General features: G+C 39.2%; 1 protein-coding gene across 12 annotated transcripts in view; it reads left to right on the top strand.

Moving 5' to 3' along the window:
• APC (APC regulator of WNT signaling pathway) overlaps window positions 1–11,517 on the top strand; it is a 140,880-nt gene extending 129,363 nt beyond the window's left edge. For 9 of the 12 annotated variants that reach the window (XM_032156667.2, XM_058440614.1, XM_058440613.1 and 6 more), the window contains 2 exons: window positions 940–1,154; window positions 3,550–11,517. In XM_032156667.2, the coding sequence (XP_032012558.1) occupies window positions 940–1,154; window positions 3,550–10,123 (6,789 nt within the window). In that variant the 3' untranslated portion in view covers window positions 10,124–11,517. The remainder of the gene's footprint in view (window positions 1–939; window positions 1,155–3,549) is intronic. The other 3 variants (XM_058440616.1, XM_058440615.1, XM_058440619.1) reach the window with 1 other exon arrangement.
• The last annotated feature ends 3,325 nt before the right edge of the window (window positions 11,518–14,842 follow it).

The raw sequence follows: 14,842 nt of genomic DNA, 5'->3' as shown, positions 1-14,842 counted from the left end.
GATCATGGCTTACTGCAGCCTTGACCTCGCAGGCTCAAGTAATCCTCCCAAGTAGCTGTGACTGCAGGCACGTGCCACCATACCCAGCTAAATTTTTTTTGTATTTTTTGTACAGACGGGATTTCACCATGTTGGTCCAGGCTGGTCTCAAATTCCTAAACTCCCAATCACACCAGTCAGCCTTCCAAAGTGCTGGGATTACAGGCATGAGCCACCACGCCGCGCGTTTTTTTTTTTTTTTTTTTTTAAAGATAGAGTTTTGCTCTGTCACCCAGGCTGGAATGCAGTGTTGCAGTCTTGGCTCACTGCGACTTCTGCCTCCCAGGTTCAAGCGATTCTCCCACCTCAGCCTCCCAAGTAGCTGGGATTACAGGCACCTGCCATCATGCCCGGGTAATTTTTTTTTGTATTTTTGTAGAGACAGGGTTTTACCACGTTGGCAAGGCTGGTCTTGAACTCCTGACCTCAGATGATCCACCCGTCAGCCTCCCAAAGTGCTGGGATTACAGGCATGAGTCACTGTGCCCAGCCATATGCCGGGCCTTAATCCACTTCCTATTCACTTTTTTTTTTCTTTTTTCAAGCAACCCCAGCCTGAGAATAACCCACATTCTATTCTGAAAATGTTTTCTTTTCATAATGCACATCAGTTGTGCCTCATACTCTAAGATGTGTGTACTATCTAAACACTTAGAATAAAGTTTATAAAAGTCATTAGTTAAATATTGTGTTCTGCTTGTTTTATAGAGATATCACTGATATAAATACTATTTGGTATTTTATGAACATTTTTCTAAATGGAAAGTTCTTAATTTACCAGTGAGGGATGGGCAATAGGATAGATTAAAAAATAGCTTTTATTCAATATCAGTAACATAGAAGTTAATGAGAGACAAATTCCAACTCTAATTAGATGACCCATATTCTGTTTCTTACTAGGAATCAACCCTCAAAAGCGTATTGAGTGCCTTATGGAATTTGTCAGCACATTGCACTGAGAATAAAGCTGATATATGTGCTGTAGATGGTGCACTTGCATTTTTGGTTGGCACTCTTACTTACCGGAGCCAGACAAACACTTTAGCCATTATTGAAAGTGGAGGTGGGATATTACGGAATGTGTCCAGCTTGATAGCTACAAATGAGGACCACAGGTATATATAGAGTTTTATATTACTTTTAAAGTACAGAATTCATACTCTCAAAAAGACCTAACTGTAAGCAATGTTTTACATAATCATGAAAGTTTTAAGCCAAAATATATTTATTATTGTGAAAAGATAACTACTAACTCTTAGTTTAACTCATTAGTGTACTTAATGTAATAAGAGTTTATACTATTATAAAGGAGACTAAATTAAGCAAATGATAGTTGAGAGGTGTAGCCCATAGGTGGAGGAAAAAAAAGTCACAAATATTGGAACAAAATAATCCATTTCTATTAGTATAGTATAAAAGAGTATGAAAACAAAATTTAAAACAAGACAAAAACTAAGAGCATGATCCAGAGAATGTAAAGGTTCACATTTTTCTAATGATGTCTTAGTATCCATAATAATAATTTTTTTGGGGGGGGGATGGGGTCTCACTCTGTCGCCCAGACTGGAGGGCACTGTTGCAATCTCAGCTCACTGCAACCTCCTGGGTTCAAGCGATTGTCCCACCTCAGCTTCCCAACGAGCTGGGACTACAGATGCACACCACCACAGCCGGCTAATTTTTCTATTTGTTGGTAGAGATGGGGTTTCACCATGTTGTCCAGCTGCTCTCAAACTCCTGGCCTCCAGTGACCCACCTGTCTCAGCCTCCCTAAGTGCTGAGATTACAAGTGTGAGCCACCGCTCCCGGCCAATAATCATGATGTTATTTAGCTAACGGCCATTCATCCAATCTGCTAGAGTTGCAAAACCTAAGAGAGTGCCTCAGATACAGGGCACACATTTTCAGAACTCGGATTCTGTATTATGTCAACAAAAATGCAACTGTCTTTTTTTTTTTTTTTTTTTTTTAGTTGGAGTCTTGCACTCTTGCCCAGGCTGGAGTACAGTGGCACAATCTCTGCTCACTGCAACCTCTGCCTTTGGGGTTCAAGCGATTCTCCTGCCTCAGCCTCCTGAGTAGCTGAGATTACAGGTACCCTCCACCATGCCCAGCTAATTTTTATATTTTTAGTAGAGACGGGGCTTCACCATGTTGGCCAGGCTGGTCTGGAACTCCTGACCTTAGGTGATCCGCCCGCCTCAGCCTCCCAAAGTGCTGGGATTATAGGCATGGGCTACCACACCTAGCCAAAAATATGGTTATTTTTTATAGCTTATTCATTTTTTAAGTCTGTGATACAGAAACTACAAGCCTAGTCTCCCTTTCTGCTATGCAGAGAAGATTTAAGTCCAGTAACTACTGGACTGCTAAGAGAAGACGACCATGTTAAAGCTAAGAGAAGACGACCATGTTAAAGCTTATTGTGTACCCTTGCCAATCACTTTTAAAGCCCACTAAAGCTGAATATGCTGTCATTAATCTTCAGTTTGCCTGCATTAAACAAGCTGTTGCTCTTTCATGTCCAGAGTTCATTTTGCTGATTCTCACTCCTTGTTTTTATATGCCTTAAATGTTTCAAAAACTTTAATTTACTTTATTTTTAAAAAATAATAAGCACACAGTCTGCCAACGAGCAGTTTTTCTTTTCTTTTCTTTTTTTTTTTTTTTTTTTTTTTTAAAGGTGGAGTCTCACTCTGTTTTCCAGGCTGGAGTGCAGTGGTGTGATCTCGGCTCACTGCAACCTCCACCTCCCAGGTGACTCTCCTGGCTCAGCCTCCTGAGTAGCCGGGACTACAGGCATGCACCACCACACCCGGCTAATTTTTGTATTTTTAGTAGAGACAGGGTTTCACAATGTTGGCCAGGCTGGTCTTGATCTCCTGACCTCAGGTGATCCGCCTGCCGCAGCCTCCCAAAGTGCTGGGATTACAGGCATAAGCCACTGTGTCCGGCCAAGAGCACTTGTAAGAGGGATGGCAGTATCACAAAATCAAGCCAGAGATACAGAGATTACTCTAAAAAGTAAGTGTACTAATCTAAGAGCTTATAATTTGCACTGACTGCAGAAAGATCTTCAGTCAATTCTATCTACCTCTTCCAAGATATCTCAATATCAATATCAGAGTGGCACCCAGCTGTAGATTAAATTACCAGAAAGTTCCTATTCAACATAAGATTTCATGATATAGTTTTTAAATTGGGAAACTGTTATATGAATAGAGTAAATGTATGTGCCCCACCCCCTGCAAATGTTAAGCTATTGGGTCAGAATAGGAAGTGTAGAATTGACAAAAAATAACACCTTTACTTTTTTTAGTGTGACAGATTAGTACTTTAAAACAGTAAACATTACATGAAATAAGAAAGAACAAAAGGAGATGTGGAGTACTTGGAATTTATAGGATAATTGGTACAATCATATTATGCCTATTGTCTTCTATCCTTTTATTTGTTGTTACTGCATACACATTGTGACCTTAATTTTGTGATCTCTTGATTTTATTTCAGGCAAATCCTAAGAGAGAACAACTGTCTACAAACTTTATTACAACACTTAAAATCTCATAGTTTGACAATAGTCAGTAATGCATGTGGAACTTTGTGGAATCTCTCAGCAAGAAATCCTAAAGACCAGGAAGCATTATGGGACATGGGGGCAGTTAGCATGCTCAAGAACCTCATTCATTCAAAGCACAAAATGATTGCTATGGGAAGTGCTGCAGCTTTAAGGAATCTCATGGCAAATAGGCCTACGAAGTACAAGGATGCCAATATTATGTCTCCTGGCTCAAGCGTGCCATCTCTTCATGTTAGGAAACAAAAAGCCCTAGAAGCAGAATTAGATGCTCAGCATTTATCAGAAACTTTTGACAATATAGACAATTTAAGTCCCAAGGCATCTCATCGTAGTAAGCAAAGACACAAGCAAAGTCTCTATGGTGATTTTGTTTTTGACACCAATCGACATGATGATAATAGGTCAGACAATTTTAATACTGGCAACATGACTGTCCTTTCACCATATTTGAATACTACAGTGTTACCCAGCTCCTCTTCATCAAGAGGAAGCTTAGATAGTTCTCGTTCTGAAAAAGATAGAAGTTTGGAGAGAGAACGAGGAATTGGTCTAGGCAACTACCATCCAGCAACAGAAAATCCAGGAACCTCTTCAAAGCGAGGTTTGCAGCTCTCCACCACTGCAGCCCAGATTGCCAAAGTCATGGAAGAAGTGTCAGCCATTCATACCTCTCAGGAAGACAGAAGTTCTGGGTCTACCACTGAATTACATTGTGTGACAGATGAGAGAAATGCACTTAGAAGAAGCTCTGCTGCCCATACACATTCAAGCACTTACAATTTCAGTAAGTCAGAAAATTCAAATAGGACATGTTCTATGCCTTATGCCAAATTAGAATACAAGAGATCTTCAAATGATAGTTTAAATAGTGTCAGTAGTAGTGATGGTTATGGTAAAAGAGGTCAAATGAAACCCTCAATTGAATCCTATTCTGAAGATGATGAAAGTAAGTTTTGCAGTTATGGTCAATACCCAGCCGACCTAGCCCATAAAATACATAGTGCAAATCATATGGATGATAATGATGGAGAACTAGATACACCAATAAATTATAGTCTTAAATATTCAGATGAGCAGTTGAACTCTGGAAGGCAAAGTCCTTCACAGAATGAAAGATGGGCAAGACCCAAACACATAATAGAAGATGAACTAAAACAAAGTGAGCAAAGACAATCAAGGAATCAAAGTACAACTTACCCTGTTTATACTGAGAGCACTGATGATAAACACCTCAAGTTCCAACCACATTTTGGACAGCAGGAATGTGTTTCTCCATACAGATCACGGGGAGCCAATGGTTCAGAAACAAATCGAGTGGGTTCTAATCATGGAATTAATCAAAACGTAAGCCAGTCTTTGTGTCAAGAAGATGACTATGAAGATGATAAGCCTACCAACTATAGTGAACGTTACTCTGAAGAAGAACAGCATGAAGAAGAGAGACCAACAAATTATAGCATAAAATATAATGAAGAGAAACATCATGTGGATCAGCCTATTGATTATAGTTTAAAATATGCCACAGATATTCCTTCGTCACAGAAACAGTCATTTTCATTCTCAAAGAATTCATCTGGACAAAGCACTAAAACTGAACATATGTCTTCAAGCAGTGAGAATACGTCCACACCTTCATCTAATGCCAAGAGGCAGAATCAGCTCCATCCAAGTTCTGCACAGAGTAGAAGTGGTCAGACTCAAAAGGCTGCCACTTGCAAAGTTTCTTCTATTAACCAAGAAACAATACAGACTTATTGTGTAGAAGATACTCCAATATGTTTTTCAAGGTGTAGTTCATTGTCATCTTTGTCATCAGCTGAAGATGAAATAGGATGTGATCAGAGGACACAGGAAGCAGATTCTGCTAACACTCTGCAAGTAGTAGAAATAAAAGAAAAGATTGGAACTAGATCAACTGAAGATCCTGTGAGCGAAGTTCCAGCAGTGTCACAGCACACTAGAACCAAATCCAGCAGACTGCAGTGTTCTAGTTTATCTTCAGAATCAGCCAGGCACAAAGCTGTTGAATTTTCTTCAGGAGCAAAATCTCCCTCCAAAAGTGGTGCTCAGACACCCAAAAGTCCACCTGAACACTATGTTCAGGAGACTCCACTCATGTTTAGCAGATGTACTTCTGTCAGTTCACTTGATAGTTTTGAGAGTCGTTCGATTGCCAGCTCCGTTCAGAGTGAACCATGCAGTGGAATGGTAAGTGGCATTATAAGCCCCAGTGATCTTCCAGATAGCCCTGGACAAACCATGCCACCAAGCAGAAGTAAAACCCCTCCACCACCTCCTCAAACAGCTCAAACCAAGCGAGAAGTACCTAAAAATAAAGCACCTACTGCTGAAAAGAGAGAGAGTGGACCTAAGCAAGCTGCAGTAAATGCTGCAGTTCAGAGGGTCCAGGTTCTTCCAGATGCTGATACTTTATTACATTTTGCCACGGAAAGTACTCCAGATGGATTTTCTTGTTCATCCAGCCTGAGTGCTCTGAGCCTCGATGAGCCATTTATACAGAAAGATGTGGAATTAAGAATAATGCCTCCAGTTCAGGAAAATGACAATGGGAATGAAACAGAATCAGAGCAGCCTAAAGAATCAAATGAAAACCAAGAGAAAGAGGCAGAAAAAACTATTGATTCTGAAAAGGACCTATTAGATGATTCAGATGATGATGATATTGAAATACTAGAAGAATGTATTATTTCTGCCATGCCAACAAAGTCATCACGTAAAGCAAAAAAGCCAGCCCAGACTGCTTCAAAATTACCTCCACCTGTGGCAAGGAAACCAAGTCAGCTGCCTGTGTACAAACTTCTACCATCACAAAACAGGTTGCAACCCCAAAAGCATGTTAGTTTTACACCGGGAGATGATATGCCACGGGTGTATTGTGTAGAAGGGACACCTATAAACTTTTCCACAGCTACATCTCTAAGTGATCTAACAATAGAATCCCCTCCAAATGAGTTAGCTGCTGGAGAAGGAGTTAGAGGAGGGGCACAGTCAGGTGAATTTGAAAAACGAGATACCATTCCTACAGAAGGCAGAAGTACAGATGAGGCTCAAGGAGGAAAAACCTTGTCTGTAACCATACCTGAATTGGATGACAATAAAACAGAGGAAGGTGATATTCTTGCAGAATGCATTAATTCTGCTATGCCCAAAGGGAAAAGTCACAAGCCTTTCCGTGTGAAAAAGATAATGGACCAGGTCCAGCAAGCATCTGCGTCTTCCTCTGCACCCAACAAAAATCAGTTAGATGGTAAGAAAAAGAAACCAACTTCACCAGTAAAACCTATACCACAAAATACTGAATATAGGACACGTGTAAGAAAAAATGCAGACTCAAAAAATAATTTAAATGCCGAGAGAGTTTTCTCAGACAACAAAGATTCAAAGAAACAGAATTTGAAAAATAATTCCAAGGACTTCAATGATAAGCTGCCAAATAATGAAGATAGAGTCAGAGGAAGTTTTGCTTTTGATTCACCTCATCATTACACACCTATTGAAGGAACTCCTTACTGTTTTTCACGAAATGATTCTTTAAGTTCTCTAGATTTTGATGATGATGATGTTGACCTTTCCAGGGAAAAGGCTGAATTAAGAAAGGCAAAAGAAAATAAGGAATCAGAAGCTAAAGTTACCAGCCACACGGAACTAACCTCCAACCAACAATCAGCTAATAAGACACAAGCTATTGCAAAGCAGCCAATAAATCGAGGTCAGCCTAAACCCATACTTCAGAAACAATCCACTTTTCCCCAGTCATCCAAAGACATACCAGACAGAGGGGCAGCAACTGATGAAAAGTTACAGAATTTTGCTATTGAAAATACTCCAGTTTGCTTTTCTCATAATTCCTCTCTGAGTTCTCTCAGTGACATTGACCAAGAAAACAACAACAATAAAGAAAATGAACCTATCAAAGAGACTGAGCCCACTGACTCACAGGGAGAACCAAGTAAACCTCAAGCATCAGGCTATGCTCCTAAATCGTTTCATGTTGAAGATACCCCAGTTTGTTTCTCAAGAAACAGTTCTCTCAGTTCTCTTAGTATTGACTCTGAAGATGACCTGTTGCAGGAATGTATAAGCTCTGCAATGCCAAAAAAGAAAAAGCCTTCAAGACTCAAGGGTGATAATGAAAAACATAGTCCCAGAAATATGGGTGGCATATTAGCTGAAGATCTGACACTTGATTTGAAAGATATACAGAGACCAGATTCAGAACATGGTCTATCCCCTGATTCAGAAAATTTTGATTGGAAAGCTATTCAGGAAGGTGCAAATTCCATAGTAAGTAGTTTACATCAAGCTGCTGCTGCTGCATGTTTATCTAGACAAGCTTCATCTGATTCAGATTCCATCCTTTCCCTGAAATCAGGAATCTCTCTGGGATCACCATTTCATCTTACACCTGATCAAGAAGAAAAACCCTTTACAAGTAATAAAGGCCCACGAATTCTAAAACTGGGGGAGAAAAGTACATTGGAAACTAAAAAGATAGAATCTGAAAGTAAAGGAATCAAAGGAGGAAAAAAAGTTTATAAAAGTTTGATTACTGGAAAAGTTCGATCTAATTCAGAAATTTCAGGCCAAATGAAACAGCCCCTTCAAGCAAACATGCCTTCAATCTCTCGAGGCAGGACAATGATTCATATTCCAGGAGTTCGAAATAGCTCCTCAAGTACAAGTCCTGTTTCTAAAAAAGGCCCACCCCTTAAGACACCAGCCTCCAAAAGCCCTAGTGAAGGTCAAACGGCCACCACTTCTCCTAGAGGAGCCAAGCCATCTGTGAAATCAGAATTAAGCCCTGTTGCCAGGCAGACATCCCAAATAGGTGGGTCAAGTAAAGCACCTTCTAGATCAGGATCTAGAGATTCAACCCCTTCAAGACCTGCCCAGCAACCATTAAGTAGACCTATACAGTCTCCTGGCCGAAACTCAATTTCCCCTGGTAGAAACGGAATAAGTCCTCCTAACAAATTATCTCAACTTCCAAGGACATCATCCCCTAGTACTGCTTCAACTAAGTCCTCAGGTTCTGGAAAAATGTCATATACATCTCCAGGTAGACAGATGAGCCAACAGAACCTTACCAAACAAACAGGTTTATCCAAGAATGCCAGTAGTATTCCAAGAAGTGAGTCTGCCTCCAAAGGATTAAATCAGATGAATAATGGTAATGGAGCCAATAAAAAGGTAGAACTTTCTAGAATGTCTTCAACTAAATCAAGTGGAAGTGAATCTGATCGATCAGAAAGACCTGTATTAGTACGCCAGTCAACTTTCATCAAAGAAGCTCCAAGCCCAACCTTAAGAAGAAAATTGGAGGAATCTGCTTCATTTGAATCTCTTTCTCCATCATCTAGACCAGCTTCTCCCACTAGGTCCCAGGCACAAACTCCAGTTTTAAGTCCTTCCCTTCCTGATATGTCTCTATCTACACATTCATCTGTTCAGGCTGGTGGATGGCGAAAACTCCCACCTAATCTCAGTCCCACTATAGAGTATAATGATGGAAGACCAGCAAAGCGCCATGATATTGCACGGTCTCATTCTGAAAGTCCTTCTAGACTTCCGATCAATAGGTCAGGAACCTGGAAACGTGAGCACAGCAAACATTCATCATCCCTTCCTCGAGTAAGCACTTGGAGAAGAACTGGAAGTTCATCTTCAATTCTTTCTGCTTCATCAGAATCCAGTGAAAAAGCAAAAAGTGAGGATGAAAAACATGTGAACTCTATTTCAGGAACCAAACAAAGTAAAGAAAACCAAGTATCCGCAAAAGGAACATGGAGAAAAATAAAAGAAAATGAAATTTCTCCCACAAATAGTACTTCTCAGACCGTTTCCTCAGGTGCTACAAATGGTGCTGAATCAAAGACTCTAATTTATCAAATGGCACCTGCTGTTTCTAAAACAGAGGATGTTTGGGTGAGAATTGAGGACTGTCCCATTAACAATCCTAGATCTGGAAGATCTCCCACAGGTAATACTCCCCCTGTGATTGACAGTGTTTCAGAAAAGGGAAATCCAAACATTAAAGATTCAAAAGATAATCAGGCAAAACAAAATGTGGGTAATGGCAGTGTTCCCATGCGTACCGTGGGTTTGGAAAATCGCCTGAACTCCTTTATTCAGGTAGATGCCCCTGACCAAAAAGGAACTGAGACAAAACCAGGACAAAATAATCCTGTCCCTGTATCAGAGGCTAATGAAAGTTCTATAGTGGAACGTACCCCATTCAGTTCTAGCAGCTCAAGCAAACACAGTTCACCTAGTGGGACTGTTGCTGCCAGAGTGACTCCTTTTAATTACAACCCAAGCCCTAGGAAAAGCAGCGCAGATAGCACTTCAGCTCGGCCATCTCAAATCCCAACTCCAGTGAATAACAACACAAAGAAGCGAGATTCCAAAACTGACAGCACAGAATCCAGTGGAACCCAAAGTCCTAAGCGCCATTCTGGGTCTTACCTTGTGACATCCGTTTAAAAGAGCAGAAGAATGAAACTAAGAAAATTATATGTTAATTACAACTGCTATATAGACATTTTGTTTCAAATGAAACTTTAAAAGACTGAAAAATTTTGTAAATAGGTTTGATTCTTGTTAGAGGGTTTTTGTTCTGGAAGCCATATCTGATAGTATACTTTGTCTTCACTGGTCTTATTTTGGGAGGCACTCTTGATGGTTAGGAAAAAAATAGTAAAGCCAAGTATGCTTGTACAGTATGTTTTACATGTATTTAAAGTAGCATCCCATCCCAACTTCCTTTAATTATTGCTTGTCTTAAAATAATGAACACTACAGATAGAAAATATGATATATTGCTGTTATCAATCATTTCTAGATTATAAACTGACTAAACTTACATCAGGGAGAAATTGGTATTTATGCAAAAAAAAATGTTTTTGTCCTTGTGAGTCCATCTAACATCATAATTAATCATGTGGCTGTGAAATTCACAGTAATATGGTTCCCGATGAACAAGTTTACCCAGCCTGCTTTGCTTTACTGCATGAATGAAACTGATGGTTCAATTTCAGAAGTAATGATTAACAGTTATGTGGTCACATGATGTGCATAGAGATAGCTACAGTGTAATAATTTACACTATTTTGTGCTCAAAACAAAACAAAAATCTGTGTAACTGTAAAACATTGAATGAAACTATTTTACCTGAACTAGATTTTATCTGAAAGTAGGTAGAATTTTTGCTATGCTGTAATTTGTTGTATATCCTGGTATTTGAGGTGAGATGGCTGCTCTTCTATTAATGAGACATGAATTGTGTCTCAACAGAAACTAAATGAACATTTCAGAATAAATTATTGCTGTATGTAAACTATTACTGAAATCGGTATTTGTTTAAAGGGTCTTGTTTCACATTTGTATTAATTGTTTAAAAGGCCTCTTTTAAAAGCTTATATAAATTTTTTTTCTTCAGCTTCTATGCATTAAGAGTAAAATTCCTTTTACTGTAATAAAAACAATTGAAGAAGACTGTTGCCATTTAACCATTCCATGCGTTGGCCCTTATCCATTCCTGAAATTTCTTTTATGTGATTAGCTCTTCTTGATTTTTAATATTTTTCCACTTGGGCCGGGCGTGGTGGCTAACGCTTGTAATCCCAGCACTTTGGGAGGCCGAGGCGGGCGGATGACAAGGTCAGGAGATCGAGACCACGGTGAAACCCCGTCTCTACTAAAAATACAAAAAATTAACTGGGCGTGGTGGCGGGCGCCTGTAGTCCCAGCTACTTGGAGAGGCTGAGGCAGGAGAATGGCGTGAACCCGGGAGGCGGAGCTTGCCGTGAGCTGAGATCGCGCCACTGCACTCCAGCCTGGGTGACAGAGCGAGACTCCATCTCAAAAAAAAAAAAAAAAAAAAAAAAAAAATTTTTCCACTTAAACTTTTTTTCTTACTCCACTGGAGCTCAGTAAAAGTAAATTCATATAATAGCAATGTAAACAGCGTAGCACAGACTAAGCATTGAACATAATAGGCCCACATAATTTCCTTTTTCTTAATATTATAGAATTCTGTACTTGAAATTGATTCTTAGACATTGTAGTCTCTTCGAAGCTTTACAATGTAAACTGTCTTGCCCCTTCATCTTCTTGTTGCAACTGGGTCTGACATGAACACTTTTTATCACCCTGTATGTTAGGGCAAAATTTCAGCAGAGAAGTATAATCAGCACTTTGCCATGCTCAGAAAATTCAAATCACATGGAACTTTAGAGGTAGATTTAATACAATTAAGATATTCAGAAGTATATTTTAAAATCCCTGCCTGTTAAGGAAACTTTGTTTGTGGTAGGTACACTTCTGGGGTACATGTTAAGTGTCCCCTTACACAATGGAGGGAAGTCTTCCTTTTTGAAGAAAAATAAGCCGACACTTACTAACTAAGATAATTTACTTAATATATCTTCCCTGATTTGTTCTAAAAGATCACAGGGTGACTGTGATGACACATGCACACATATTTGTTGAATAAATGAAAATTTATTTTTAGTGATAAGATTCATACACTCTGTATTTGGGGAGGGAAAACCTTTTTAAGCATGGTGGGGCACTCAGGGAGATAAGAGAGGAGTGAATACACCTACCTGGTGCCTTGAAAATCACATCAAGTAGGTAATTACCCCTTACGTGTGTTTATAACTTCTAGGTAATGAGAATGATTTTTTGAAAGCTAAAATGCCAGTAAATAAAAGTGCTATGACTTGAGCTAAGGTATTTGACTCCAATGCCTATGCTGGGTCTACTGCACCACTTTGTAAACACTTCAATTTACTATCTTTGAAATCATTGACCTTTAAATTTTTGCCAAATGTTATCTGAAATTGTCTGTGAATACGATCTACTTCTGTTGTTCTCCAAGGCTTCCATAAACAATGGAGATACATGCATATAGGTCATACTGGTTTCCTTTCATTTTTTGATTTTCTATTTCTAATTTTCTGAATTACTGCTTGCCAGTTTTTGCAAACCAAGTACTTCTATGGAAAGAGATGGATGTTAGTCAATTAGATAAACTTGCCTTTTAATTCAAATAAGGAAGAAAATATAAATGCTGAAAATGAAGAGTTAATTCCACATGCCAGAAAAGTGGAATTTTTGTAGGCAACACTGACTGGGAGAAGGGCCAGTCTACCCATTGAAGTAAAGACTGCTGGATGAGGTCCTCTATTAGAGATAGTGGTTCTGAATTAGTAAAGGGGCAAATCTCAATTCTAATTATAGATGTTCACAGGGTGCTGCTATAATCGATAGCAGGCCAAATATTCCCAGTTTATGCTTGTTAACAAATGGCATACTAAGCCCAGTGTTGGGAATTAGTCAAGAGTTACGATGCCTGTTTAGAGAGGAGTGGGGGAGGGAGAGTTACCTATCATAAGGCACTTCAAAGGAGTGCGTTGGGATACCAGGAGTGCTTACCAAGACATAGCTGGGCCATACCCCCAGTTTGATTCACGAGGTTTGGAATGGGGCCCAAAAACTTGCATATCTGACAAGTTCAAAGTTGAGGCTAATGCTGCTGGTCTGGAGACCACACTTTGAGAATTACTACCCTAAGTTATCACAGTGAAGCTCCTTGAGTGGTTGCCTTCAGCTCTAGCGATTCCTCCCAACAACTGGACCCTTAATCTTGACAAAGTATATCAACAGATAAAAGACTTCCCCTAGGCATAAAAGATTTCAATATTGAGCCATCCAGTTTGATAATGCTCATCTCAACTCCTGACAGCAGACAAACTTAGCCAGACATGAACGAACAGGTAATTCTAAAGACGACGATATTTGAAGGATCAGTTAATGTTCCCTTTGAGACTGTCATTATAAAAAGCAGTAACTTCAGCAAAGATCTAATTTGAATTTTCAATCAGATTAAAAGAGACTATGAAAAGGGAACTTTGAGATGAGAAAAGTGATTTCAGATGAAAATATCCAGTTTTTTAATATACAGTGGAAGTGATCAATAATTAGCAAGTAAGATATTTGAGGACAACTTTACAAATTACCAGGGTAATGAAAAGGAAGTAATCAAAGATAAGCCCCATAAGGATCAAATAGCTCTGTAAGTACAGTAAAAGGTTTGTTGATTAAAATATGGATCATGTTGCCACAGGTTAATTACATGAAAGGATGAATCTCTTGCGGAGGATGGAAGCCAGTTGCACAATATCTGAATATATGTTATCCCAGGGTTTCTTGGAAACTAAGGAAAAAAGCAGAGCACCAGAAATGCAAAAAGTAAATTGCCCATAGCTAAAGAAACATGCTGAGTAGTCAGATCATTAAAATTTACGAAAATTATTTTTCAAAAGTCATGGTGGCTGAAACTGTATAATTTTTTTCCTTTCTAATAAGTGTATTTTCCTCATATTACACTGACTTAAAATTTAAAAATCACTTTGTAATGTTGAAACCTATAGACTGTGGCTCCTGTAAACCCCAGGTCATTTTCCTGCCATTCTTATAACTCTAAGATCTATAAAAGTATATTCTGCTTTTTGTTAGGCCATTGATGCTTTTTTCAACCTGTACGTTCTATGTATATAATATTGTTCTTGGTGCTAAATACACTTTCTTTTCTCTGATATTCAGGATAATTCTTTCTCTACGTTTGTGACTATCCACTTATTTTCTTGAGTAATTAAAAATGTTCAACATAATGTATGCTAGTGAAGGTGACCATTGAATGTAAAGCAGCATTAGTGAAAAATAGCTATTGAAAAAAATGCCAAACATTAACTTCCCTACCTACATGACCTTTTGGAATCCAGACCCTTAGCCTCATTCATTGGTCACTGAACTACGTACCCAGTCTTTCTCCCTGACCTTGGCTATTTGTACCAGAGTTGTATCTGACCTAGAGGAGACTCATCATCAGCTGGTCAGTGACCAAAGACTTGTATAGCCCTGCTTGGAAAGAAAAAAATGATTAGGCCAATCAATTTGAAATAGTCACAAAGGAAATTTCTGACAGGTTCTTGAGTGCTGGGACTGAAAGAGCGTGCACAGTTAAGGCTCAAATTACTGTGACTGGCATCGTGAAGCTTAAACTAAGAGGAAGCCACCTAGTGGAGAAAGAGGTAAAGGGAACAGATAACTGGGAGGACACATAGCGAGTGGGAGACAAGAATCACAAGCTCAAGACCAGCCTGGGCAACAAAGCGAGACCCTGTTTCTACAAAAAAA

The sequence above is a fragment of the Hylobates moloch genome, unplaced genomic scaffold (assembly GCF_009828535.3).
Source record: "Hylobates moloch isolate HMO894 unplaced genomic scaffold, HMol_V3 SCAFFOLD_6, whole genome shotgun sequence".
Taxonomy (NCBI): domain Eukaryota; kingdom Metazoa; phylum Chordata; class Mammalia; order Primates; family Hylobatidae; genus Hylobates; species Hylobates moloch.
Note: the sequence above shows the minus strand (reverse complement) of the source record. Positions and strands in the feature narration are given on the sequence as shown.